Below are 27,832 nucleotides of genomic sequence, written 5' to 3'. Positions count from 1 at the left end.
AAGTGTGTTTTACCATGTGTTTCCCTATAAGACACTCCCTGCCAGGTTTTCTCATAACCAAATTTCCTGAAAAAGTCTTAAGCTTTCCCTCCCCTCTTTCTCACTTCCTATTCATCCCTCAGCCCATCCTGATCTGGCTCTTGTTCTGCTGAAAGTGCTTTCCAAAGGTCACTAGTTGTGGGACTCTCCTGATAGTCCAGTGGTTAAGACTGCATTTCTATTGCAGAGGGCATGTGTTCAGTTCCCCTTCTGGGAACTGAGATTCCTCATGCTGCATAACACAGCCAACTAAGAAGAAAAAAAAAAAAAAAAAAAGGCCCAAGTTGCCAAAGACAACTAGTTGGCAAAGACAACGGGGCAGTTTCCCATTGTCTTGCGTCGCCTCTCCAGGACATTTGACAAGGCTCTCCATTCATTCCTTCTTGAAACTCAACTCCCTTGGCTTTTGTGACCCTGCTCTCCTGGCCCTTTTTATTTCTCTGGCCACCTCTTCTCAGTCTTCTCCCACTAGCCTCTCCCATGCTGGTCTATGCCAGGGTTCAGTCACTGGACTTTCCTTGGAGTTGTCATTCACACCTACAGATTCCTCACAAAAATTAAACCCGTATTCCCAGCCCAGATCATTCTGCTGAACTCTGGGCCCAGATGTCCTGCTGCCCTCAGGTGCCCCAAACACTGTTAGACAAAAGCCCGGGATTCATTCTCAGTGTCTCCCTCTCCCTCAAAGCCCACATCCACTATGACTTTTACACACTAACATCAAACTGAACCTTCAGATGCCCCTTCTACCCCAATAGTCACTGTTTTAGTTTCTCACCTCGTGCCTAGACTTTTGCAATACTCTGGTCATCCTCCAGGATGATGCCTGGGCGGTCTTTCTAAAAGCACAAAACCCTCTTAAGGGATCGCCTATTTCGTAAACGAATGCTTTCTGGTTAGCCTCAGGAGGGAGGTTATTCCTAGAAACTGGGCAAAACTGGAAAGCGGGCGCTTTACAGCTACGAAGCCCTCGACCACAGGGTTAAATCGGTCCAGCCCAAGAAGCAACCTCAACGCCTGGATGACTGGTGTGGGCCTCGAGGACAGCTCGCAGCCCTCAAAGGAAAAGGTTTCCGCGCGACTCCCATTCGTCAGGTGAGCCCACCCACCGCGCAGGCGTCGGGGCGCGCGGGCCGCCACCAGGGGGCGGAGCCAACCCACCCCGCCCTGCTCGCGCGCCAGCGGGCCAGCCTCCGGTCACGTGACGGAGGCGCAGGTGAGCGCCGCTTCCGGGGTCGGGAACCCGCATCGCAGACGGCTCAGGCTGCCAGTCGGTCGGGTTCCCGGGAGACTATGGCGTCCTCCTCTGTCCCGCCGGCCTCTGTACCGGCGGCGACAGCGGCCCCCGGCGCGGGTTTCGGCTTCGCCTCCAAAACCAAGAAGAAGCATTTCGTGCAGCAGAAGGTGAAGGTGTTCCGGGCGGCCGACCCGCTGGTGGGCGTGTTCCTGTGGGGCGTAGCCCACTCGGTGAGACCCTGCCCCGGCCCCGCTGTGGCCCTGTCCTGACCCCTCAGCTCCTCCGGGCGTGTCTGTTCCCAGGCTCCTGCTTCCGGAGCCCATCGCGCTGCCACTTTTCCATCAGGTTGTCCCGGTCCCAGCCCACCTACCCTCAGGTGTCCCCTCCACCAAACCTTCTTGCTGTAAAGCCGTGTTTTTTTTTTTTTCTTTTATAACGTAGGTTTTGTCTCTTCCTCCGCCCTTTACTTCTCCACTCTGTTTCCTTCTTCGCATGAAATCCAGCTCCCTGCCTCCTCCCAGTCAGTTCCAGCTTCAGCCTTAGGCCACGGAGCCCGGCCGGGACCTGAGTCCATCTGGAAGGACTTTAGGGGGAGTGACTGTAATAGGTTGGTGGCGGTGAGGTCTCCGGTGAGAGAGTGCATATAGAAGGGAAGCGGGAAGAGGAACTGTTTGAAGGGAAGTAACTGTTCATTTACTCTCCTTTGCCCCTTGCTTTCCAGCCGCCTTCCTTGACTATGGAACCTTGGCTCTGAGGGGAAGCTCCAGGCTTCCTGGATCTTCTAATCCTGCATGTCCCTTTCCCTTCCAGAGGTACAGCATTTCAGAGAGGCTACCCTGCCCTGAGCCTAGTGGTTGCACTCAGTCAGCACTTAATGTGTATAAGCCTTTGGTCTTACGTGCACCCTGTTGCTGGCTGGAGCAATGGTATTTGGTGTAACTGAGAGTCATCTTTGAATGAAGAGCTGGCAGGAGTTCTGGTCATGGGGACATTATGGTGGTGAATTTTAGAATCAGGGAGCTGCTTAGACGGTCGGCTTGGGAATCAGGAGGAGACCAGAGAGGCCAGCACATCTCTGGTTCATGAAGATACCTCAAGTGAAGAAAGCACAGCCATTGCCCTCCCTTCTCTCATGGCTGGAGTGGGAGGAGTGCAGTGATCTTGAATGTGACATGCAAAATTTTAAAACTTCAATTTCCTTGAAACGTTATAGTCATATGGAGTGTTGTATTATAGCCATCATATAGTGTTGAGGAGATGGAAGGGGATGGGGAAGAATACAGTTTTTGTCGTTCTTACTTTGGGGCTTAGGAAGTTATATGGGGTTGATCAGCTCTCTTTTGCATTTGTGGTCCCCAGGTCCCGTAATGTCTTATCAGAGAGTATTTGGTCTATGCCACTTGGTATGGGCAAGGCTGACGGAGGTAGGGCTTCCTCTCTTATGACTCATCCATCCCTTTCTTTTGGAAGCTCACGAAGGAGGGTTTTCCTTTGGTAAAGATTGGAGAAATTACACAGAAGACCTTCCTCAGCTTCCCTAGGTATGTCTATTAGTCCCAACACCCCATCTCTAGCCAGCACACATTTACTTAAAGGGTCTGGAACGGAGAAATTCCTTGAACATATGTCCTAGTGATGAGTCAGCCTCCTTAACAGCAGGTGGCGAGGAGTGGGCCATGAAGAACTATAGCTGAATTTTAGGCTGGAAATCTCTAGTGGCTTCTTTTTTTTTTTTTCTGGAGGAATATGTTCTATCTTTTTCTACCGAGAATGAGAGGAGCTGGTTTTTCATGGCAGTGTATGGGATTTAGGTTAGACTGAATTTCTGTTGAATGATCAAGTAAGAAAAAGCAAGGCATCCATTTATTCGGTTAATAAACACTTGGGGACCACTGTGTGCCAGACATTGTGCTAGTCACTTGAGAGATGTAGATGATGAGAACTGGTCCTTATGAGAGCTCACAGCCCAGGTGGGGAGCTCACATAAACTAGCAGTTAGAGTCAAGTGATAAGTGGACTACTTAGGGTGTGTGAAAGATACTGCAGCACCCTTATTAGTCACTGGGGAGAACGCACATCTCCTGAGCATTTCTTGGTACAGGAACCCCCTTTCCACCCTAAATTAGCAGACTGCTGATTCTTGGGGCTGAAGAGAGCATGTGGTGCTTGCATGCTTTGGGCTGTGGTTTGGCTTTATGGTAGATGACAAACGAGCTCATATCCTGTGCCTGCCGGCATTCCCTCAGAAATCAGCTGTTTTTCTCTTACCTTACATGCAGGCAGGTGGGGACCTACTCAGAGAACTGGGGCAGAGTGGTCTGAAAGAACAGATCCTGTTTGTAAGAAGATGCCTCCTTCAGGATTTTTTCCTGGACATTTCGTTCTTGCTGCTGTTGACCCCTCAGAGTCCCATTAACTCTCTGTACTTTGAAAACATCTTTTGTTTTGTTTCCAGCGGAGCATGGAACTGTTTGTCTTGAGTATCTTGAGTCTGCTGAAGGTTTTTTTTTTTTTCTAGAATTTCTCACAGCTTTAAAAATAATCCAGAGTTGCTTACAGAGTTTGCCTAATATAAAATGACTTTTGTGAGCATGAAGTTCCACGGGGGCGGGAGTGTGAGGGGCCGTGTGTGAGGGTTGCTTGCTGCAGGCCTCACTGGGCAGCAGAAGACAGTGTATACTCACCTTTGTCAGGCATATGCATAACCAGGGTATTTAAAGGAATGAGGTGGTGGTTGTTTAGTCACCCAGTTGTGTCCGACTCTGCGACCTCATGGACTGCTGCCCACCAGGCCTCCCTGTCCATCATCTCCTCATGGACTGCAGCATGTCAGGCCTCCCTGTCCACCATCTCCCAGAGTTTGCCCATGTTCATGTTCATTGCATCGGTAATGCCATCTAGCCATCTAATCCCCAGATGCCCTTTTCTCCCTCTGCCCTCAGTCTTTCCCAGCATCAGGTCTTTTCCAATGAGTCGTCTGTTTGCATCAGATGACTGAAATACTGGGGCTTTAGCTTCAGCAGCAGTCCTTCCAGTGACCCTTTTCTGACTCTTTCCCAGACACAGCGTATAAGTAGCTCTCCACACCCCTCCTCACTGCCTTCCCATTCTTATTCTGACTTATCAGATCAATGAGCTCAGCCAGGTGCCTCCCCCGGTGATGCTGCTGCCAGATGACTTTAAGGCTAGCTCCAAGATCAAGGTCAACAATCACCTTTTCCACAGGTATGTGGGAATCCCTGCTCTTCTCTTGTCAACCTTCCTAAAAAAGAGAAGAAATCATTTTAAGAGGGTTGACTGAGTTGAAGGTTTTAGATTTAGAAGGCAACTTACAAGTTCTTACTTTATTGCTTAAACTTCTTCCCAATGCAGAAATTCAGTATTTTTGTAAAGAAACCACTAAAATAATTTACAGTGTTCCCTATACACTTATCTACTAGATTGCCTCTGCTCTAGCCTGAAAATTCCACAGCATAAATACATTTAGTTGTCATTACCATTAGCTTCTGAGAGGTACTCCCTGAAAGAAATACCTGAATCCTATAAGCCCTCCTAATATCAGAAGGTACCATTCAAAACCTATTGCTGATTTAAGGATATTTCTGACTTGCTTGAGATTTGGGAAATGCTGCTGTTTGGATGGGCAGTAGATCCTGGCTCTACTTAAGCCACTTACCAGTCATGTGGTTTAAGGAGGTCACTCCGCCACCCTAAGCCAGTCTCCGTTTCTGTAAAACGGGACTAACATACTTATAAAAGACCTCACATGGATTCTATGAGAATCAAATAAGGTAATATGTGTGAAGGTGTTTTATAAACTGTCAAGCCCTTTATAAATGTAAGATAATATTGTTATTTTGTTTTCTTATCTTGAAAACCCCTATCACAGGGAAAATCTGCCCAGTCATTTCAAGTTCAAGGAGTATTGTCCTCAAGTCTTCAGGAACCTGCGTGATCGATTTGGTATTGATGACCAGGATTACTTGGTTAGTGTCCATTTTGGGGAAAGGGTAGGCTTTTCTCCCTAACAAGGGGAATCCTTGGGACAGTGTTGTTTGGAGAAATGAGGACCTTCACAGGTATTCTTTACCTTTTTGTGGTCATTACTATCCTGTGGTCAGGCGTCTTCAAAAATCTGAAGAAAGGTATAAAGCCTGTCCTTGGGGAGAAATGCAGTTGCATTAAAAATTTTGCTGCTCATTTCATTCAGTCTGTATATGGACACTGGATTTAGAACCCTTTTTCATCCTCTTATGCCAAGGTTTTATTTACTTTTAGATGTGTTCAGTTGACCACTGTCCTATGCATCTGTATATAAAGGGGGAGGAAAAGAGCTCCTAGCCTCTTCTGTGTCCCCAGGTATCCCTTACCCGAAGTCCCCCAACTGAAAGTGAAGGCAGTGATGGTCGCTTCCTTATCTCCTATGATCGTACTCTGGTCATCAAAGAAGTATCCAGTGAGGACATTGCTGACATGCATAGCAACCTGTCTAACTACCACCAGGTCAGACCTCTCTCAGCCTCACTCTTCCCTTCCCCTCTCTACTCATAGCTCAGTTTCAGAGCACTTGAGAGACTTCCTATCCCTCTTCCTCCCTATAGCCTATAGCACTCAACATGTTTTTGAAAAAACAAGGCATTTCAAAAAGAGAGCCTTCGCATACTTATTTGTATTTGATTAAATAAGAGTTTAGATATGTTCCTTCTCATTTGGTGCTTCTAATCTAAAGCCGCTGTGAATTGATAGATACAAAAATGGCACGTGAATAGCAAAGTATAAATTTCAGACTAAGTCAGAATTAGATAAAGTGCCAACATCAAATGTACTATCAGCAATAAATACAGTTTGGGGAGAAAACCACGGTGAGTGTATCATTGGGATAAATTGGAGGGAAGAAGCCATGATCATAACCAGCCCTAAGTGAGATTTAGGGAAGCTATTCTGTCTGAGCAGATGAATTTGGAATATGAAGTTTCTGGAATATTTTGGGAATAAAAAATACCTGAATATCTTTCTACTGAAGGAAAATCTCACCAAAATCAATGAGCAAGGGATAAATGAAAGACTCTAAAAGATTATTTGGTTATTCAACAGCTAACCCATGTCTGTTGTTATTAGGTCCTATGTCAGACAGTAAAGAAAGAGGTGAGTGAAATGGCTGTGGCCATTGAGAATCTCTTGTTCTAATGGCAGAGACTGGTAAGCTAGCATTAGTTAAACACAGAGCACAATGTGTGCAGGCAGTGGAGGTATGTAGGGAATACTCTGGGTGGGTAGAGGAAGAGCATCCCAGCTCACCTGGGGTAAGGGGTGCACCTGGTAGGCTCAAGGAGAGTTTTTAGAGGGAATATCCTAGGAGCTGATTCATGCATGACTAGTAGGGACCAGGCGTTGGACATGGTGGAAGAGAGTACTCTAGGCAAAGGAAAGCAGTACTCTAGGCAAAGGAAAGCAGCACTTGTAAAGGCACAGAGCCATGAATGAGCTTGATGTTGCAGAACTGCAAGAAATTCAGTGTGACCAGGATAAGGTATTGTAGAAGGACAGTTAGGCAAGAGCCAGGTGGTGAGGGCTTTATAAGCCACACAGAGAGTTTGGGCTTTATCCTGAAAGGTGGTTTGCAGGGGAGTGATGTATATGTCATTTAGAAATAGTCCTGTGTCAGAATTTTAGAGAATGGATTGTAGAGGGGAAGTACTGAGAGTGGAGATACCAGTGAGGAGGTAAGTGTCATAGTCCAGGTGAGAAATGACACAGGCCTGGAAGGGTGGTGGTGGAGGTGGAAAGGAAGACCTTTGGGAGAATTGTAGGAATTAAGGCAAAGGGGCTCCAAATTCCTGGGTGCCCAATTGGGAAGCAGGAAAAGAAACAGCTCTTTGGAGGAAGACAGTTCTGATTTAGGCATGTTGAGTTTCTGGTTTCTACAGTTCATCCGGATACAGATGTCCTGTGAATGGTTGGGGTATGGAGTTCGGGAGAAAGAATCAGATCTCTTTCTAATTTTAGATTTCTTTCTAGTCTAGATTTCAGAGCTACAGGTGAGTAAATGGTACTTATCACCATGAATATAGATAAGATTTTGTAAATGTAGAGTGAAATGAAAAGAAGGTTGAGGACAGAACCTTGGGCAAGTAAAGAGTCCATAAAAGAGACTAAGGAATGCTTTTTTTTTTTATTTTAACGTGATTGCCAAGTTTAATTCAACAGCTCCACTAACTCCTGCCTTGTAAAAATAACAGAATGCTCCTCTCCGAGGTACACTGTGCTGTGAGGCCAGGTTTGTAGTTTTTTATATAGCTCTACAAAATGTTGACGTGAAATGCACATAAAAAAAGTTTTAAGGTTTAAAAATACAGACTAGTAACTTATCAATACACCTTGGAGGCTGAGAATAGGATACTAAGATTTAATAAATCTTCCAAATACAGGCAGTCCCCAACATATAGAGAGCATTTTCCAAATACAAATGGCCTTCCCAATCAAGTTTAAAGGAGCAAAAACCTTTTCTTCTGCTCTTCCCAGTAGCTGGATTACCCAGGCTCTCTAAACCCACAACCACGACCCCAAGGAAGGAAAAGAGGAGGGGTGATGGGGACCAAGTAAGGCCACATGGTCACTGCTGCCCAAAGACTCTGTTGTGGTTGTTTTTTCCTTCTTCCCCCAGGCCTTGGTCCCCAGCTCTGCCCCAGAAGTCCCTGCCAGAGGACAGATCTAGAGAGCTCTTACCCTCATCTGACCGGTGAGGCTGAGGCTGAAGCCCCAAGGGCTAGCACCACATTTGGGTCTTCTTGGCTGCAGCTGTCGGATGCTCTTAATGATTTATGCCCTGCTTCATTCCACATAGGATTTGAGGACAGAGAGGAGTGGTGTGATGGGAGCTCAGGCTGGTCAGTGGTATCAAGTACCAGCCAGTTGCAACATGACAATGACAAGATGCCTGTTTGAGTTGGCAGCTGAGGGATTTGAGACAGTGAAGAGTAGAGACATTTCAGAGGAGAAATGAGTATAATCTGATTTCATTGGTTTGAAGTATGAATGAGAGAAAATGGACTGATAGCTGACTAATTTTCTGAGAAGGTTGGCTATGAAGAGAAGGGCAGCAACACTGAGAGGTGGTAGCACTTAAAAGGGGATTTTTTTAAGAATCCAAATTATAGGCCATCATGCAAAAGTTTTTACTGTGGGAATCTAGCCCACCAAGAAATATTAGCCTAGGTAAAATCATTTTGTTGATGTAATTTCTTGCTCCTGGTTCTGTGAATAAAGAGGGTCAAAAACAAGGATAACAGCACCTACCTTCCCCATCTCAAAGAATGATAAAGATGAAAGGAGAGAAGGCACTTTAAGAGATATTATACATCTGGGATAAATCAGAGGAGATGAAGATTCAGAAACTGCATGGATAACCTGGGGCATCTTCAGAAAGCCCCACACCACTTCTGACCTTCTATAACCTACGTGAAGTTTTCTGGCTCTCTGTGGAACAGGAGCATTTGAATTCCCATCCCTGAGCTGTTCGTCTCTCCTGCTTCCTCCCTCCCTTCTACCCCAGTACATTGTGAAGTGTCATGGCAACACATTGCTGCCCCAGTTCCTGGGGATGTACCGGGTTAGCGTGGACAGTGAAGACAGCTACATGCTCGTGATGCGCAACATGTTTAGCCATCGTCTTCCTGTGCACAGGAAGTATGACCTCAAGGTAAGGAGAGGAGGCAAGCACCGAAGGGGAGGCTCCTGATGGCCTGGGGCGGGTAGGGGGGAAGGCCAGGGAGGGCACTGGATGATTCATTTTAAAGGAAAGAAGGCTGTGGGTTTGACGACTTGTCTTAGGAGGTAGGTTCCGACTGTTCCTTTAGCCCCTTCTGCTGACTTGGTCTTTGGATCTCTCCACAGGGCTCCCTAGTGTCCCGGGAAGCCAGCGATAAGGAGAAGGTGATATAATTCTAGATGACAGGGTGTGAGGGGTGGGGGAGGGCAGGTAAAAGGGATCTTCTTAGGATAAAGAGAGGTAGGGATCCTTGGATATTAATTCTTATCTTAAACCATCAAAAAAGAAGAGAAATGTAAACTTTTCCTGATCCAGGGACTTATTGTCACTGTCTTGGGTTTGGGAATGGGTGAAAATGCCAGACTTCAAGAGCAAAATGTTCACTGACCACTTCCCATTCTGAGCTTTCATTCAAGCCAGCTGTCTTTGCTTAAGAAGAAGAAAGAAAAGTCAGAATGGAGTGTGTGAACTGAAAACCCTAGGCAGAAAGTAGTGGGGTGTGATTTGGGATACAGCTGCAGTGACTAAGTCTGGGGGCACCACTGGAGGTAAGAACAGACTCTGGGCAGCCTCCCAGTGTCAAGTCAGATGAGAGGGGTGGTAAACCTCTCCCCTGGGGGCCCCAGAGCGAGAGACTGAGCCCTACATAGAGCAGGGTTCACTGGCTGAGATGGTAGGGGAGGACTGTATTCCCAAGATGTCCCTTTACCTGTTCTCAGGTTAAGGAGTTGCCCACCCTTAAGGATATGGACTTTCTCAACAAGAACCAGAAAGTTTATATTGGTGAAGAGGAGAAGAAAATATTTCTAGAGAAGCTAAAGAGAGATGTGGAGGTGATTATTGGGGTGCTCTGGGAAATGACTTTGCTTCTCTTTTTTGCTTACCCCTGGGCAGCTGTCCATTTACAGTATGAGGGAACTCATCCCCTTCCCCTGGGGCTCTCTTCCTGTAGGGGATTTGGGCTTCCCTGATAGCTCAGTTGGTAAAGAATCCGCCTGCAAGCAAGAGACCCTGGTTTGATTCCTAGGTTGGGAAGATCTGCTGGAGAAGGGATAGGCTACCCACTCCAGTATTCTTGGGCTTCCCTTGTGGCTCAGCTGGTAAAGAATCCGCCTGCAATGTGGGAGACCTGGGTTCAATCCCTGGGTTGAGAAGAGCCGCTGGAGAAGGGAACTGGCTACCCACTCCAGTATTCTGGCCTAGAGAATTTCATGAACTGTATAGTCCATGGGGTCCCAAAGAGTTGGACAAGACTGAGCAACTTTCACTTTCATGAAAACCTTCTAGAGTTGACCTTTGGAGGGGGTGGCTGGTATGAATTGAAAGAATGATCTTAAAAGAATTCTTTAAAAAACACTGATCTGAGATACCAGGACATTTAGGCAATAAAGGGCAATAGTATGCTCCCAACCCTCTGTTTTTACACTTCCTTTCCCCAGGAGGGCCCTGGAGAGTCAGAGAGGGAGGTATAAGGGTGGTACATGGGAATGGAGAGAGCCATCTGGGGCTTCTGACCTGCCAGTGGGGTCTCAGTTCCTAGTGCAGCTGAAGATCATGGACTACAGCCTTCTTCTGGGCATCCACGACATCATTCGGGGCTCTGAGCCGGAGGAGGATGGACCAGTGCGGGAGGAGGAGTCAGAGGGGGATGGGGACTGTGGCCTTACAGGACCTCCCGCTCCAGTGGGTTCCTATGGCACTTCCCCTGAGGGTATCGGCGGCTACATCCATTCCCACCGGCCCCTGGGCCCTGGAGAGTTTGAATCCTTCATTGATGTCTACGCCATCCGGAGTGCTGAGGGTGAGAGTCTGGAAATTTTAAGGGCAGGGAGGGTAGTCCCTGGGGGACAGAGACCAGGGTGGTGGATGGAGAGGCTGGTTAGCTTTTCAGAAGAAATCTGACTGGTTCCTGGGGGAAGGGAACTGGGACTGTAATTGGTCTTCATCGCTGGTCTCTCTCCCCAGGGGCCCCTCAGAAGGAGGTATATTTCATGGGCCTCATTGACATCCTGACACAGTATGATGCCAAGAAGAAAGCAGCTCACGCAGCCAAAACTGTCAAGCATGGGGTGAGGGTTCCCTGAAGCCTTTCCTTTCCTGTCTTGACTATTCAAGAGCCTCTTGTGCCAGAGCAGTGGGGTGGCAGAAGGATGAAGGGCTGGGTATGGAAATGGTTAGGAGTGGGAAGAAGGGGAGGGCAGGGAGCGGGGGAGGGCTGTGGGCACTGACACCCTGTTCCACACCTTCCTCTCACAGGCGGGGGCAGAGATCTCTACTGTCCATCCTGAGCAGTATGCTAAGCGATTCCTGGATTTTATTACCAACATCTTTGCCTAAGAGACTGCCTGACTTCATGGTGACTGCTGCTCTGTGTTTCAGGTGGTGGGGGTCTGAGAGGCATGGGGGAATTGTGGATGTTCTGGCCACTAACTTCTCTTCCTCTCTTGCTAACTTCAGGCTACAGGCTCCTTCCATCCAAATAACTCCATCTTGTTGAGTAGGCTCTTCCTGGCCCCCAGAAATACCAATACATTATTTTCCCTCCCCTTCCTTCCCTTCTCTCCCTTCCCTCTTTCCCTTCCCCACCAAGTCGGCTTGCTTCGTTAGAGTGTTTACTGTTGTCTCTCTCCCAAGTGCCTTGATCTTTGTAAAATGTCCTGTTGTTTCCATAACAGAGGAGGAGCTGGGGGAAGGGGGTTGTTGGCCATCTTCAAGACCTGACTGGACAGATGGACCTGGCTCAAGCAACTTACTCTGGATGCACTTTGCTGTGTGGGATGAACTAAGAGTATCTGAATTTTGCTGATAACTTTATAGAACTCATTGTGGCATGCTTCCTTCCTAATAGGCCCTGGGATGGAAGATTTTCAAGACACTACAGATGTGGGTGCCAGCATGCACACATACATTGGGATGTGGCCAGTCTTACCCAGGTGGGGTGGAGAGTGGCTGGAGGGCTGGCAGCTTGTGGAGGTGGGACCTAGGAGGACTCCTGTGATTATTTAGGGAATTGGAGGTCTCTGTTGAAGGTTGACTACTCCGATCTCTTCCCTCACTCCACCTACCCCCACTAGAGATGGCCACAGTGTTGAATCCTGGGTGAAGCTGTTTGACTGCTGCTGCTCTTCACCAGGACCTCACATCCCTCCTAGGGCTGGAACCCTTCAGTGGGGGTGTGGTCAGTTCTGGAGGCTGGATGGATGAGCCAAGGGTGTAAGGTTCACTCCCTGTGTTAAATTTCGTTTCTTCATGTCTAGCCATCCCGGAGGTTTTAGTCCCAGCAGAAGGGAATACCTCTACTTGGGTTAACCCTGGTCATCTTAAGACAATGGAAGTCTCACGTGGGGGAGCCTCCTCCACTCCCCGGAACTGTGCCCCTAGCATACTTCCTCCCTGCCCCTTCTCAAACCCTTTTCCCAGTTGGATTTGTTATTCTGTTCTTTTCTGTCCATCTTAACTGCTACTGTGTCTCCCAGGGGACAGATGGCCCTCTTTGTCATCTTCACTCTCCACCCCCAGAGAGGAGTCAGAGCCATAACTCAGTCACCCAGCCCCCTCCAAAGAGGGTTGAGCTGATGCATGATATTCTCAGAATACAGTGGACCCTGATGAGCTGGGATAGTTCCCTTCCCTGCAATGCCTTTGGGGCTCAGGCAGCCATTCTTGCAATCCTGTATCTCCCTTGAGGTTTCTGCATTTCTCTGGAACACAAAGATGGGGCACCAGCAAGTGGCCTGTAGGGATACAGACTCTCTGCTCTGTATCTGACTGGACTGATCTGTCTCACAAGAAGTCATGAGGTCATAAAGGAGAATTCCTCCTGCCCCTCCATCTTCTGCTCCAAAGGAAGTAACAAGAGGAGTCCCCGGTTGAGGATTGGAGCCCCTATAAAATTTTCCTGTCAGGAGTCTCATGGATCTTTTTCATTCCACCGTCTACCTTTCCCTTGTTGAATGCAATAAAACTCCATGACACCAGCAACTTTGTTTAGAAATGGATATTCTGACCCATTTCTGGCTGATGTATCATAAGCATTATGGTTTTCATTTGTTGCTTCTGTTTTTCATCTTTTTTTGTTTTATTAATAAAAAGATCTCATGTATTTACTCCCATTGCTGTCACTATAAGGAAAATAAATTATTGAATTCAAATTCCTTCATAGAAATTCCTCTTTTTCTCCCCCACTGCTCTCTTTTGGAAGCCTGGGTTTAGGGGTGCAGCGACCAAGTAAAGAACTCTGATCTTTAAAGTATTGGGTCTCTAAGCATGGGGGTTTCAAGATAGATGGGTGTGAGCTTAAAGGGTGGCGAGGAGTGTGCATGGGGATGGAAGACATTCCCCAGTTTTGTAGGGGTCAGCTACAGGAGGGCCAGGGACAATTGAGGTGGTGACCCCCCCCACACTTTCCCCAGGGTTCTGGGCTAGATCACATCTGAGTGAGTCTTAACAGCACCAAGCACGCACGAGCTAAAGGTGAAGGAATCCAGTGTTTCCCCAGGCTTCCTGGGAAAGATGTCCTTTGTGTGGAGGACAGGAAGAGTACATCAGGGTCCTGGGAAAGTAAAGAAGGAAGTGACCAGCCGTCCAGCCTGGAGAGGGAGTGAAGAAAGTGGGTGGGTCAGCAGAAGTTGTTGCCAGTCTGAGAAATCCATCCAGTACTGTTTGGCCAAGGAGGTCTTCTGACGGTTGGAAAAACCTGGCCCCAAGGAAGTGAGTTGGACTGGGGGCGGAGACTGCTGGCTCTGATGTGGGAAACAGAAAAGGGTTCCCCCTGCTTTGTGAGTTTTTAACTCTTATTTCAACCATAGACTTGATACCATCACTCCAAGGCATTTTTTTTGGACAAAATGTATTCACTTCTCATTCTGCACCAACCTCAGTGTAAAGAGAAAAATCAGAGATCAATACCCATCTGAGAGCAGGTTTGACAGAAGGTAACAATCTAGGAAAAGGCAAGCGATAAAGAAGGGAAACGTTTTAGCCCTGGATTTATTTTTTAGAACCAATGCTTTTTACTATGACTCTTCTTTCTACCTCCTATTCCTCAAAGGCCTTTCTAGAAAAAGGATCACAGAGAAATTGCCCCCTCTTCCCCACCTACCTAAACCGACACTCCTCACCCACCCATCTGCCACCAGCTTCCAGAAGCTGCCACGCAGCTGGCTGGCAAAGAACAGGGAGAGGGCCCCTCTCCGGAGGGGAAAGCGAGAAGGGTAGCGTCTCTAAGGGATTTAACCTCCTACCCTGGGCTCCACGACACCACCCCCGCCTCCAAAGAGTGGGACGGCGCCACCATTTCTGTTTTGGGGCGGAAGGCAGGGGCTCGTGGATGGAAGCGGGTCAAAGGAAACGGTGATTATCACCTGGGAGGGGGAAGGGGATGCCATCCTCCCTCATTCCCTCTTCCTCAGTCTGTACCCCCTGCAAACTCTGCCCCCCACACACCTTCTCGGGGTCTCCCACCCCCCCGCCCTTGTTGCTAAGGCCCAGACCGTCATCCCAGCAACAGCCTCAGTCATGTGACCGGCAATGGCGGCGCTGACGAGAGGTAGGTGAGCCCGGCGCCCCCCACACCCACCGCGCGCCCCCCGGACCCTGCTCGCACCCCCCGCGCGCCCTCCCGCTTCCCCTGCGCCCCCTCCTCGGTCTCCTTCTCCTGCGCGCGGCGCCGGGGGTCCGGGCCCGGCCCCGCCGATCCTCTGTCTGTTACCCTCCAGCCTTGGCCTCCATTTGGGGGTTCTGGGGCCCGCGATCCGGCCGACATGCATCCCCACCCAGTGGTGGGGCTGCGGGGGCTCTGCAGAGCCGGGGATGCGGGGAGTTGGTTCCGGGTCGCGTCTGGCAGGAGGTCGTGGGGGGAGGGGTGGAGATGCCTCCGTGGATGCCCCCAGGGACACTGGCCCTGCCTGGCTGCCCCTGACCGCCGGCCCCTCTCGGGCGGGAGGGACTGGCCCCGTGTCCAGCCTGGGCTGCCCCAGAGGAATCGGACCCAGCGAAAACGGGCCCCGCCTCCCTTTTCTGTGCCAGCAGGACTCGGAGCAAAGGACACCTAGGTCCTGGCTTCACCCTGATGGGGAGGGGTTGTTCCACCTGGATGGACCGAATGAGCCGAGGCTCTCGGGTTCTGATTTCACTTTATGAATCTTGAGGTGCATCTGGCCTTGAGGGGACTGGGAAGGAGGCACAAACGGAGAGCTGCTCCCTTTTGGATCAGTCAAGGAATTGAGGTCACACTAATGGCCCTTCTTTCTATTTGGGCCACATTTGGAGGTTTTAGGGATAGCTCTGTAGCTGAACACAGCAAGACTGGGGCAGGGAGGAGGTGGTGGTGGTGGAGAATATCAGGGTGCTCCAGCGGATCCCCTGCGTGAGCTCCACCCCTCCTGAAATGCAGCCTAGGTTGCTGGCAGGCCTCGATTTCGCGTGCTGGGTTTAAAAGGTGACAGCGAGAACTTTGTTATTGCAGGGGCTTCTGCCACTTGGTCCGCATTCCAAACCGGCTCCAGCAGAAGGGACTGGGTTAACACTCAAGGAAGGCTCCCTAGCACTAGGAGCTGAATTATTGGCAAAATGTGGAGCAGGGCGAGAAGCTGGGGAGCAAAGGAGATATTCTTGTCCTTGTGATCTGAGGGAGGTGGCAAAACAGACCTCTCTGTGTGTGGGCTTTTCCCTTCCAGTCTTCTCTAATCTGTGTCCCTAGGCTTTCTTAAGAGCCCCAGAGCTGAGGAAGAGGAAAGTTAGCATGTCGAAGTTCCTTCTTTAGGAACTTGGCCAGAGACTGGGAATGAAATTCTGCAAAAGACAGGGAGAAGAAATGGAAGGAGGAGTTTTTGTTTGCTTCTGTGCTGACTGGGGGAAATGGTAATGTTTGTCATCCTAACCCCTCCTCTCCCCCTCCCCCCATCCCCTAGTCCTGGTCAGCTGAATGTGGAAACAGGGAATTCTGCTGTCACCGTCCATGGGCTTTCCAGGTATCTGCCTTTCATGAAAACCTCAACTTTCACCCTTAAATTGGTTTCCTTCATTCCATGTTCCCAGTAATCCCATTCCCAGGAGATTTACCCCCAGGTTCTGTCTGTCTCGTGGGCTGTTGGGTGGGGGCATGTGGGAATGGGAGAAGGGGTTTTCCACTCCTTTCCCTTTCCACCCACCAGGTCACACAACCTACAAGTAGGGAGTGGGGACAGAGAGCGCGCGCCTGCATGCCAATTCTAAGCTCTTCAGGATCAAAGTGAGCAAAAAGGAGGGTCGAAATCTCCTTTCCTTTTACAGAACCCAGTCCAGAGTTGGGGAGGGCCAGGATACTTCTGTGATCTAGGGAGGAGTGTAGGAGAACCAACACTGATGCTTACCTTAGATGATGATAATAAAGTTAGAGCAGCTTTCTTGCTCTTCAGGGGGTGCTGGAGTTTGAAAGAAGGGAGGAAGTAGAACGTGAACTTGGGGGAGGAGTTGGGGGTTGGGTTCTGAGAGAATAGAGGTAATATAAGACTGGAAAGGAAAGGGAAGTAGGAGGCTCTGATATCTGTGAAATGGGGACCCCCCCACCCTGAGTCCCTTTTACCCTGGGGGCAGTGTCGTTCGTCCTGTCCAGAATGGCAGCCTGTGGAGGCAACTGCAAGAACAAAGTGACTGTCTCCAAGCCTGTGTGGGACTTCCTGAGCAAGGAGACCCCTGCCCGGCTGGCCCGGCTTCGGGAGGAGCACCACGTGTCCATTCTCATAGACGGGGAGACTTCTGACATCTATGTTCTCCAGCTTTCCCCTCAGGGCCCTCCCCCAGCCCCTCCCAATGGGCTCTACCTGGCCAGGAAGGCTCTCAAGGGGCTGCTGAAGGAGGCAGAGAAAGAGCTCAAGAAAGCTCAGAGGCAGGGGGAGCTTATGGGCTGCCTGGCTTTGGGGGGTGGAGGGGAGCACCCGGAGCTGCACCGCCCAGGCCCGCCCGCTCTCCGCGCGGCCGCACTCCTGCCCCCAGGGGCCCGGGGGCTTCCCCCGCCTCCTCCTGCCCTGCCCCCTCCTCTTCCTCCCCGCCTTCGGGAAGAGACAGAAGAGCAGGAGAGCACCTGCCCCATCTGTCTGGGAGAGATCCAGAATGCCAAGACGTTGGAGAAGTGCCGGCACTCCTTCTGCGAGGGCTGCATTACCCGGGCCCTGCAGGTGAAGAAGGCCTGCCCCATGTGTGGCCGTTTCTATGGGCAGCTGGTGGGCAACCAGCCCCAAAACGGGCGGATGCTGGTCTCTAAGGATGCCACACTCCTACTACCCAGCTATGAGAAGTACGGCACCATCGTCATCCAGTACGTCTTCCCGCCCGGTGTCCAGGGGGTAAGAAGACTATGGCTGCCCTTACCCTTTGGTTTCCCCAGGCTCCTTGTTCTCTGATTGTTCTCTGATTTAGGAAAACTGGGTGCAAGGGGAGTATGGTTGTTAGATGTGATATAGTCGTGCTGTCCCCTGGGATGCCTTCCCGCTCAGCTCAGTGCCCTAGAGCAAGAGGCCCCCTTGAAGCCTAGCTTTTCCATCCCCATGACCCCAAGGCACCCATGAAAATCAGGTATGAAGGAAAGGAATCAAATTCTGTTTCCTTGATTAACTTGGATGTTGACAGCTATTGTCAGCAGAGGTGAAGTCTATGAGGATGGCGGCTCAGGTGCAGAACAGCATAGTGGGAAAAGTCTGACCTCCCCTCAACATGGGAATGTTAACTCCATTTCAGATTTATGAGACAGAAAATTTTGTTGACAGTCGAAGGTTAAAACATGAGTGGTAAAGAGCCTACAGGTGTCTTCCTGCTTGACAAAGAGTAATGTCCAGTTCTGGTTTGCAGAAAGATGAGGGATCTCTGAAGGAGAGGAATACAAAAATGGAACAGGTTAGACCATGGAAAATGTACTGGGAGTGCTTTCAGGTGGAGAAGGGAAAGCTGAAAGATAAATGATTCTGTCTTCACATTTCTGCTGAGTTATCTGGAGAGTAAGGCCCAGCTTACCTCCCATCAGTTTTGAGAATCCGTTTGTCGCTTGCTTGCGGGATTGGGAGAGCAGAAAGAACCTCTGAATGATGAGAATTTGTCTGGAAACAGGCTTCTGGCACCCAGACCCTAGAGCTGGTCCTTCCGTGGAAGGCTGTCACTGCCCCAGCAGCATTGGCTGGGGGTGCACAGCCAGAAGGCTGGCCATCACAACCCTCCATGGGCCTTAAGATGCACAGCTGCTCATTCTGCCTCCCTATTCCCCTAGGCTGAACACCCAAACCCAGGAGTTCGGTATCCTGGCACTACTCGGGTGGCCTACCTCCCGGACTGCCCTGAGGGCAACAAGGTGCTGACCCTGTTCCGCAAGGCGTTTGACCAGCGTCTCACCTTCACTATTGGCACCTCCATGACCACAGGGAGACCGAATGTCATCACTTGGAACGACATCCACCACAAGACCAGCTGCACAGGGGGACCACAGCTGTGCGACATTCCTTCTTTCCTTCTCTTGGCTCTACCCCTTCTCCCCATTTCAACAGAGGGAACCCCTTCTCTGTGGGAGCCTCCTAACTGGAGAGGACCACCCCTAAACTGTTCAACCATCTTGTCCATCCCAGTGTCTCCTATAATCGTCTTGGTCCTGATGTGCCCAGCTTAACCTACAAAAATCAGCAGAATTGGGCTCAGTTATCTTGGGTTTGGATAACCTTAAGGAAGGTGGGGAGGGGCTAGAATGGGGCACCAGAATGAGGGTGAGAATGGGGGTAATATGAGTAAGCCTGACGGGCTAACCCTGACCCTCATTTCTCTTTGCTCCCAGGTTTGGGTACCCGGACCCCACCTACCTGACCCGGGTGCAGGAGGAGCTGAGAGCCAAGGGCATCACCGATGACTGAAGGACAGCCCCTTCGGGAGGCCCCTGCTGTTCTCCAGTAGGACCCAATGGAAACCTCTGTTTTCTCTCCCTCTGCCCCCCTCACCACTCTAGAAGGGGACTGTCTGAGCGGGGAAGGAGTTTGCCGAAGGAGGGGCGATCCCTTCCCCAGCCCCCGACTGGCCGAGTGCTTCAGTGCAGTGTGAGCCACTCCCTTCTGGCAGAGGCGCTGTCCCAGGCTCTGCTCCCCTCCTCCCTGTGTACATACTCCCAGCTGCCCTGCCCCCTCCATTGCCCTTGGCTTTTTCTGGTATGTGCTGTGCTCCAGTGACTCTGCTGAGAAAGGACCTGGGTGGGAAGGGAGGGTCTCTTGAACCTCCCACCCCCACACACTGCTCCACTGCTGGACTTCTGTGCAGGGAGAGGGGTCAGGCTGTTGTGAGCAGCCCTGGAGCCGGCTGCGTGTGTTCTTCAGAATCAGTTCCCCCTTCTTAGCCTTGTCCTTTCTCTCCTGTGTCTCTGTCTCCGTCAGTCTTTCTCCCGCTCTTCTCTGCCCCCTATAAGGAGCCTCCTTATCCCGTTCTGGAATCGCCGCCAGACTGTAGCTTTTAATTTAATAAAAATAAAGTAAAATATGCAACTCTCTATGCCGCGCCCCTTCTGTTCTGTGAGCCGGGGCCGGGGCTGGGGCCTGGGCCGGGGTAGGGGTGGGCTGGGGGGGCTGGACCTGCTGAGAAGGGGCGGGGGCGGTAATGGGGAGCTCCCTGTGAGCCTCGCCAGGCTGCCTGCCTCTGGAGGGTCTGGGACAGCGGCACGCACTTAATGGGCTCCAGGATAACACAGCGAAGCCCTGGATCGTGCTTCGACGGAGGAGTTGGGATTAAGAGGGGTTTGTTGTTGAACGCCGGCTGCAGAGAAAGCGACAACCCTACCCCTTTAGAAAAGTTTGGCTGGGGTGGGAGTGGGGGCGGAGCCGGGCAGGGGGGCGGATTCGGCGGCGGCAACTCCCCGGACGCACGCAGGCCTCAGAGCCCCCCAGCTTCCGTGCCCCCTCGGCTCTGAAACTTGGAGGAGGGTAGGGGTCCAGCATGAAGCCCCCGGATCGCCCTGGCCCTGGCCGCACTGACCGGATACTGGGGGTCATGGGGGGCATGCTGCGCGCATGCGCCCTACCCGGGCAGGAGGGGGTAAGAATGGAGACCAAGGTGGGGTCGGGGTCTTTAGCGGGCTTCAGGACGGCTACACCCCACAACTCAATATACCCGCAGACAAGAATTCTGCGGAGTAGTCGCAGGAATTCAAGAGTTCCATTAAGAGGACCGTAGGCACGTTTTTGGGTGAACTAACTGCTTTCTCCACCCTAGCCTCGGCGACCCTTTTGTAAAGAGTGGATTTTGACAGAAGGGGAAGCGGGAGGTGGAGGCTGGGCGTGGAGGGCGGGTTCTTTACGACTGCTCTGTACCCGCAGCTCTCGAAAAGAAGCCCCCTAGGGCCGGGGGGTACCGAGCCAGGATCTAACTGTACGGAGGGGGATCAGAGAGGGGAGAGCGATCGTGAGATCCCCGCCTGGGTTCCTCTGCTCGGTAAGAAGCTGGGGGTGGGGTGGCGCCCAGTTTGCCATCCTGCGCAAAGTGGCGAATTAAAAAATATGCTGCTCGTATTAGCATAAAGGTTTGCATCTAATTTGCATGAGACTCATAGAAACGTTGAGACCTCCACGCTTCTTCTCGCCCTCTAGTCGGCTGTGAGTCCTCCACCTCAGCGGGTCCCAAGCCCCGCTGGCGGAGTGTCCCCGCGCCCCACCCCTGGCCCCTCGCCAGCCCAGTCTCCAGGACTTCGCCTTAATTGGTGATTAGCCTCTGCTGGAGTCCCGGGGCCTGGAGGAAAGAAGGGTCCGGCGAGAGGGCGGCATCTGAGCTGTGTTCCCCACAAAGAGCTCCCCATTCATGCACCCTCTACTGGGGGACCTTGTCCCCCGCCCGCCCTCCCCCCGCGCGGCTTGGGACAGTCCCAACCCCGGGACATCTTCGCGCAAGCCAAGGCCCCATCCGCCGCGCCCTTATCCGCTGCAGAGGCCGAGGGGCGACCCTGGCAGACCCCGCCGCGGGGCTCACCCCCGACCCCAGTACTCGGCCGCCGGAGCCGGAGATGCGGGAGGGAGGGGAAAGCCGGGGAATGGGGAGCCCCGGCTAGAGGGGAGGGGCGGAGGCGCTGGGGACGTGGAGTGGGAACGTGGTGGTGCCTGGGGGAGGGGGGTTCGGCTAAAGGGGGAGCCAGAGCGAGAGGGCGGAGCTGGGCCGCAGAGGCCCCTCCCCGCGGCGGCCCGGCGGCGGGGCCTGTTATTCCGCTTGCCGCTCGGCCAGGACCCGCGCCGCGCCAGTGACTCGGGGAGTCGGCCCCCGCCTCCTCCTCTGCCCGGGCCTAGAACCACCCCCAATCCGCGAGGCCAGAGACGGAGCGGGAGCGGCTGCAGCATCCCGGCCCAGCTTCCTCCACCATCCCTCCCCTCCCCGCTGGACATCTGGACCACCCTGGGCCCATCACCGGCTCCGGAAACCCTCCCCGCCCAGTTCGGCGGCCGGGCCCCGCGCCGCCCTCTCTGCAGAGCCCCCAGCCCTCTTCCAGACCAGACTTCCGCCTACCCCTGGACCCCCGCTCTCTATTCCCTCCCTCCCCCCCTCCCCCAGCCTGGAGCGGGGTAGGAGGGAGGGGGGGTGTGCACCCTGCGCCGTCCCCGCCCCCCGTGATTCCCCCTGCATGGCCCGCCCGGGTGGGAGGTGCGGGGGGGCCCGGGCGCCATGCGGGGGGAGCAAAAGGAGGGTCGCTGTGCCTGTCCCCATGTGATCAGAAAAGTGCTGGCAAAATGCGGCTGCTGCTTCGCCCGGGGGGGACGTGGTGAGTGTAAGGTCGCAAGGGCTGTGTTGAGTCGGGGGCGGGTTGAGGGGTTCAGGACTTGTGTTTGTCCCGGCCCTAGGGATTTAGAGGCTGTAGACTATACCTGTCTTTTCCAGGAGAGTGACTTAATAGCTGATCTCAAAGATTCCCCTCTGCCTTCATTTGTATCAGTTCAAGTTAAGGAAACTGGGGAAGGGGCAAGGGACTTCTCTCAACTGAGTAGGAGAAGAACCCATTCACAATCCGCTTAGGCCTAGAACCACATCTTCCCTCAAATCGTTTTGCTGAAAATCTACTTCAGATCTGCAGAGGGACAGGGGGGTGGAGGAATGAGGGGTGAGGGGCTACCAGGGCTCTGACAAATCTCAGCTCCTCTGTCCCTGAGCCCAGGCCAAGGATAACTCTGATGAGCTCTCCTCACTTGCCCCCTCTGTTGGGTTGGTGCTTCTGTTGGGCAGGTGGGCTGCAGAAGTCTTTCCTTTTTATAGTGTTTACTGAAATTGGTGGAGGAGGGGTCTGGGGGTGGCAGATGGGTTCTTAGCTCTTTTTCCCCCCCTTCTCAGAGAATGGTCTGTACCCATTGCAAGGGGGAGGGTTATAGGCGAGCAGATGGCCACCCCCAGCTTCCAGTGTCTGCCCAGATGGCTGCCCCCACTGCCATGCTCAGATATGAAGGAACCTCCATATGTAACTGGGGGTGTAACCCTCCCAAGGGTACCCTGGTGAAATTTTCTTCCGGGCCAAGTCAAATGAGGATGGCAAGAGAGTGAGCCCTGGGGGAGAGGGGCTGAGTATCACAGAATGGAGATTCTGGGAACTCCCTGGGGACCCTGAATCTAGAGCTGAAGCAACATCTGTCATTCCCTTTCTCCCCCCACCCCACCCCATCAGAGTCCTACTCCATTGCTGGTAGTGAGGGGAGTATCTCAGCTTCAGCTGCCTCGGGTCTGGCTGCCCCCTCTGGCCCCAGCTCTGGTCTCAGCTCTGGCCCCTGTTCCCCGGGCCCCCCACGGCCAGTCAGTGGTCTGAGAAGATGGTTGGATCATTCCAAACATTGTCTCAGTGTGGAGACTGAGGCAGACAGTGGCCGGGCTGGACCATATGAGGTGAGCAGGGAGCACCACAGAGGCATGGAAGACATCCATGAAGAACGATGGGAGAGGGCGGGTTGGGTGCCCTGGTCATGGGGAGACACAGCTATTGTCCCTGACCTTTGAGGCTTGACCTTTGGCCCCTAGAACTGGATGCTGGAACCAGCCCTAGCCACAGGAGAGGAGCTGCCAGAACTGAACCTGCTGACCACATTGTTGGGGGGCCCCGGGGATAAGACACAGGTATGAAGAAATAAAGGCTTCCCAGATAGCTCAGTGATAAAGAATATGCCTGTCAATCCAGGAGACACAGAGGAGTTGCGGGTTGGATCCCTGGGTCGGGAGGATCTCCTGGAGAAGAAAATGGCAACCGAATCCAGTATTCTGGCCTGGAAAATCCCATGGACAGAGGAGCCTAGGGGGCTATGGTCCATGGGGTTGCAAAGAGTTGGACATGACTTAGAGACTAAGCACACATGAAGAAATAAGTTTGGGGTGGCTTCCCTCACCCAAGGGTCATCCACTTGCTTACTCTGAGATGTTCTTCCTTCCAGCCCCCTGAAGAGGAGACTTTGTCCCAAGCCCCTGAGAGTGAAGAGGAACAGAAGAAGAAGGCTCTGGAAAGGAGTATGTAAGTGTCTACACACTCTCTCTCCCTGACCTCCCCCCTCCAGTCACACAACTTGCAGAGGACTGTCTCTCACATTTTAGATTTGAGACTTGGGATTTCCTCTGAGGTTGGCCGTGGGCTTCTAGTCCAGGAGAGAGGAAGTGGCTAAACCTGTTCTCTTCCCAGGTATGTCCTGAGTGAACTGGTAGAGACAGAGAAAATGTACGTGGACGACTTGGGGCAGATTGTGGAGGTAGTTCCCTTTTCCCTTTCCAGCCCTGGCCCAGCCCTTTCCCTCTTCCCAGGGCTATGTTAGGAGATGCTTCCTTGCTCCTCTGTCCCACCTTCCCAGTCTCCCAGACTTCCTGGACTTTTTGAGGTTCCCACTGGGACGGGCCCCACGAGCACACTCGTGCTCCCTTCCCACTTTCCCACAGGGTTACATGGCCACCATGGCTGCTCAGGGGGTACCCGAGAATCTTCGAGGTCGTGACAGGATTGTGTTTGGGAACATCCAGCAAATTTATGAGTGGCATCGAGAGTAAGTGGTGGATTCCCTGAGAGCAAGGAGGAGGAGCATATGTTTGGTGGCCTCTGTGTCCTCCGGATGAGCCCACTGTGGCCTGAGGAATGTCTGAAGAGACTTCCCGGGGAACACTACGGGGCAGACAGCTCTAACTTGCCAGGGATGGGGTATTTGACCTTTTCCCTGTCTACCCCTCCAGCTATTTCCTGCGGGAGTTACAGCGCTGTTTGAAGGATCCTGATTGGCTGGCTCAGCTATTCATCAAACACGTGAGACTTGAGGGCGTGGTGTCTAGAAGGGGAGGGGCTTGGGAGTGGAACGGGCCTCACTGCCTCGACTTTTTCTTAAAATTTACCCCTGTTAGGAGCGCCGGCTGCATATGTACGTGGTGTACTGTCAGAATAAGCCCAAATCAGAGCATGTGGTATCAGAATTTGGGGACAGCTATTTTGAGGTCAGTGGCTGAGATACCTTGGGGAAAGGGGGACAGAATCATCGGTACAAGTGGGCTTTCCAGGCTGCAAAACCACCCCGTCTGTCCCTGTCCCCAGGAGCTCCGGCAGCAGCTGGGGCACCGCCTGCAGCTCAACGACCTCCTCATCAAACCAGTGCAGAGGATCATGAAATACCAGCTGCTACTCAAGGTCAGGGCCACCTGTTTGTTTTCTGGGGGGCACAGCAGGTTGGGACAACCTTTTCTTCATTCATCTCCCCAGGGTTCCTAAGGCTCCCCCTCGACTTCCTGGGGACCTTCACCTGTATCCTCAGGGGAAGGTGTGAGGGGTTTTGAGGATGTCCTCATGACCTTCCTGAGAATTCCTTTTCTGCGTCTTAGGATTTTCTCAAGTATTATAGGAGAGCTGGGATGGATACCGAAGAGCTGGAGGTGAGGGCTCCCATGTCTTGTAGGACGTAGGATGCACCAGGCACACCTTATCTTCTTAGTCTCCTGGGTTCCTTTATAGCACTCTCTGGTTTATAGGGGGAGGCTGGTTGAAGAGGTCTGAAGAGGCCTCTTTCCCAACGTTGACAACGCTCCTCTCTTTACCTGCGTCCCAGCAAGCGGTGGAGGTCATGTGCTTCGTACCCAAGCGCTGCAATGACATGATGACCCTGGGGAGACTTCGGGGGTTTGAGGTATGGGGATGGAGCAGAGAGTCCCTGCAGGGAGCTGTCCTCTTCTCCTGGGGTTGACAGGAGCTGGCTGGTCAGAGTGTCAGGGGAAGGAGGGAGGAGCAGAGAGTTGCCACCTATTCTCTTCTGGTTTCTCTCAAAGGCCACTCTCCTTTGGTTTTAGGGCAAACTGACAGCTCAGGGAAAGCTCTTGGGCCAGGACACATTCTGGGTCATGGAGCCGGAGGCTGGGGGGCTGCTCTCTTCCCGGGGCCGAGAGAGGCGTGTCTTTCTCTTCGAGCAAATCGTCATCTTCAGCGAGGCCCTGGGAGGAGTACGAGGTGGAGCACAGCCTGGTTATGTGTACAAGAACAGCATCAAGGTGGGGAGGGGGCTCTCCCTGGGAGGGGTCTGACTGGGTCAGGGAGGCCTCTGAGAGGATGTTTGGCTCTGGGATATTTGTTGGAGGGGGCAGGACCCAGAGTAGGGGCTGAAGAATTTGGGGGCTACCTCCTCTTTGCCAATCCAGGTGAGCTGCCTGGGACTGGAGGCAAACCTCCAAGGTGACCCTTGCCGGTTTGCACTGACCTCCAGAGGGCCAGAGGGTGGGATCCAGCGCTACGTCCTGCAGGCTGCAGACCCTGCGGTCAGTCAGGCCTGGATCAAGCAAGTGGCCCAGATCCTGGAAAGCCAGCGGGACTTTCTCAATGGTGAAGCCCACCCCCTCACTCCTTCCCATCCTCCCTGGGCCCTTTGATCTCCTGAATCCCTCCTGCCCAGTCTCCGATCCCTGCCCTCTCCCCTCATCTCCACTTTTTCACTACTAACTCGAGATTTAGTAACTCAGAATCCCCCTAAAGCCTCAAGCAACTTACACTGGCTGACCATCCTTGGGAGGGGAGGGCAGAGTGGGAGAAGATGGCCTGAGCAGAGCCCCTGGGAAAGGGTGTGTTTCTGCTGTGACCCTCCTTCTGTCCCTCTCTTTGCCCCAGCGCTGCAGTCACCCATTGAGTACCAGAGACGGGAGAGTCAGACCAACAGCCTGGGGCGGCCAGGAGGGCCTGGGGTGGGGAGCCCTGGGAGAATTCGGCCTGGAGACCGGGCCCAGCTCAGCACACACACACCCATCAATGGCTCTCTCCCCTCCCTGCTGCTGTCACCCACAGGGGAGGTGGCCACAGCCCCCCTGCGCCTGGACACACAGGTACGAGGAATGAAGTTCCCTGGTTGTAAGGGCAGGATGGGGAGGGCTTCTCTTTAAGTTCCATGTCCCCAAACCCCCATATCATTCTTTTCTTCCACCACCTTCCTGTTGTCTGCCCCTTCCTACTTCCCATCTCTTGCCCTCCCCCACTCCAGTTTAACCCTGGGAGAAGCTAATGGTCTCAGATGATCTAAGATGTCTGGCAAGAGGGTGTGGCTTGACTAGGGGCTTACATTGACAAGAGAGGAGTGAGGGTGGATGCCTGAACTTCTTTGATTCTCTGACTTGAGTCTCTTTTCAGGCCCCCAGTGCCATCCCCCAGGCTCCTCATGACTCTCCTCCAGTTCCACCAATTCCGGACACCCCTCCCTGCCAAGCCAGACTTGCCAAGCTGGATGAAGATGAGCTGTAACTGGTGAAGGCCATGGGGGTGGTGCTGACTCAGCCACTCTGCTCCCCCAGGAACTTCAGGGCAATCTTTTGGCACCACTCCAGAATTCCTCCCTCTTGGTGTGTCTGGAGGGTGGGCAAGGCTGGGAGTGCTGTCAACTTGGAGGAGGGCACCTAGATTCAAAAAGACTTCTTTCTGCCCAAGGAACACAGGTTCCTTCAGCTCCCACCCCTATGCATGCATCACAGGCCCCCCCAAAAGGAGGATATGTGGGTGGGTGGGAGGGCTGGGGCAAGGGCCAGATAGAAATTATTGGTTTTGTTTTTGAGTTTTGTTTTCTGAGAATAAAGGTTTTGTTATATCACTAAAGCTGTTGTCTTAGCAGAGGGAAGGGGAAGCTGAAGTTGGGGTAAAGGAGTGTGGAAGAGATCAGATGGCTCCTCAGATCAGTCGTTGAAGGAAGGGTCTGGTGAAAGGAGAAGGGTGCGGGATGTAAGATAAAAAAAAAAAGTATTTATCTTTGTCCCTCACTTGCAATTGCAGCATCTCTCAGTCCTGGTCTTGGGACTACAGGAAAACCCTAGAACCTTGATGTATCCTCCCTTTTACCCAGCCCCTTTCCCTCCTGTCTGGTCTCTGTTCTAGACGCCACTGGAAAACCCGCTGTGGGCTGACTTCCCACCATTCCGCCAACACCCAGATGCTAATGCACTGAATGCCCACAGTACCTTTCTTTCTGAGGCCACCATGTTCAGCTGAGGGAACATGGGGAGGTGGAGAGGATGCTGGGGGGCTCTGGCCCCTTCTGGTTCTGCATCTCCTTATTTTTGCTGTCTGGGAGGTCTCAAAGCATATCCATATTGAGCAGGAAGGGATTCTTCTTCAAGCCATAGACCTAAGAGTGGAGGTCTTCACCCCTTCCAACTTCTGGGACAGCCCCCGGGACCAAGACCCAAACGTGCAGAGATTCGCGTCCAGGTACCCTGTCCTGCCTGGGTCCTTGGGCATCCGTGTGTCCACTGTGTCCATTCATCCCCTGGGCCCAGTCACGTGTACTTGAGCTTCCTCAGCAGACAATAGACTGCTGGGGTGGGAGGCTGACGAGGAGCTG

General features: G+C 52.4%; 3 protein-coding genes across 11 annotated transcripts; all 3 read left to right on the top strand.

Moving 5' to 3' along the window:
• The first annotated feature begins 1,242 nt into the window (after positions 1-1,242).
• Positions 1,243-13,146, top strand: PIP4K2C (phosphatidylinositol-5-phosphate 4-kinase type 2 gamma). Of its 5 annotated transcripts, none has more exons than XM_055394714.2 (11): positions 1,248-1,506; positions 4,404-4,501; positions 5,166-5,262; positions 5,636-5,779; positions 8,829-8,975; positions 9,170-9,208; positions 9,764-9,877; positions 10,578-10,845; positions 11,010-11,113; positions 11,301-11,400; positions 11,893-13,146. In XM_055394714.2, exons 1-10 carry the CDS (start codon positions 1,333-1,335, stop codon positions 11,379-11,381), a joined length of 1,266 nt encoding a protein of 421 aa, XP_055250689.2. In that variant the 5' UTR covers positions 1,248-1,332; the 3' UTR covers positions 11,382-11,400; positions 11,893-13,146. The 5 variants fall into 5 exon arrangements, with proteins under 5 accessions (XP_055250691.2, XP_055250689.2, XP_055250687.2 ...); XM_055394712.2 differs by having other exon boundaries at positions 11,720-13,146; XM_055394715.2 differs by having other exon boundaries at positions 11,301-11,423.
• Positions 13,147-14,525: 1,379 nt separating this feature from the next.
• Positions 14,526-19,536, top strand: DTX3 (deltex E3 ubiquitin ligase 3). 3 transcript variants are annotated; one of them, XM_055394710.2, is made up of 6 exons: positions 14,526-14,592; positions 15,956-16,015; positions 16,199-16,275; positions 16,639-17,368; positions 18,283-18,500; positions 18,838-19,536. In XM_055394710.2, exons 3-6 carry the CDS (start codon positions 16,247-16,249, stop codon positions 18,911-18,913), a joined length of 1,053 nt encoding a protein of 350 aa, XP_055250685.2. In that variant the 5' UTR covers positions 14,526-14,592; positions 15,956-16,015; positions 16,199-16,246; the 3' UTR covers positions 18,914-19,536. The 3 variants fall into 3 exon arrangements, with proteins under 3 accessions (XP_055250685.2, XP_055250684.2, XP_055250686.2); XM_055394709.2 differs by lacking the exon at positions 14,526-14,592 and adding an exon at positions 14,677-15,193; XM_055394711.2 differs by lacking the exon at positions 14,526-14,592 and having other exon boundaries at positions 16,620-17,368.
• A 344-nt stretch (positions 19,537-19,880) lies between these two features.
• On the top strand, positions 19,881-26,989 carry ARHGEF25 (Rho guanine nucleotide exchange factor 25). Of its 3 annotated transcripts, XM_055396055.2 has the most exons (16): positions 19,885-20,078; positions 20,360-20,474; positions 22,678-22,892; positions 23,025-23,120; positions 23,432-23,508; positions 23,674-23,740; positions 23,925-24,028; positions 24,213-24,282; positions 24,378-24,467; positions 24,565-24,657; positions 24,849-24,899; positions 25,073-25,150; positions 25,311-25,508; positions 25,656-25,836; positions 26,119-26,330; positions 26,632-26,989. In XM_055396055.2, exons 1-16 carry the CDS (start codon positions 19,980-19,982, stop codon positions 26,740-26,742), a joined length of 1,857 nt encoding a protein of 618 aa, XP_055252030.2. In that variant the 5' UTR covers positions 19,885-19,979; the 3' UTR covers positions 26,743-26,989. The 3 variants fall into 3 exon arrangements, with proteins under 3 accessions (XP_055252032.2, XP_055252030.2, XP_055252031.2); XM_055396057.2 differs by lacking the exon at positions 26,632-26,989 and having other exon boundaries at positions 19,881-20,078; positions 25,721-25,836; positions 26,119-26,281; XM_055396056.2 differs by lacking the exons at positions 19,885-20,078; positions 20,360-20,474 and adding an exon at positions 21,102-21,786.
• Positions 26,990-27,832: the final 843 nt, after the last annotated feature.

The sequence above is a fragment of the Moschus berezovskii genome, chromosome 6, assembly GCF_049115385.1.
Source record: "Moschus berezovskii isolate FMDL1 chromosome 6, NW_MosBer_1.0, whole genome shotgun sequence".
NCBI classification, from domain to species: Eukaryota; Metazoa; Chordata; class Mammalia; order Artiodactyla; family Moschidae; genus Moschus; species Moschus berezovskii.
Note: the sequence above shows the minus strand (reverse complement) of the source record. Positions and strands in the feature narration are given on the sequence as shown.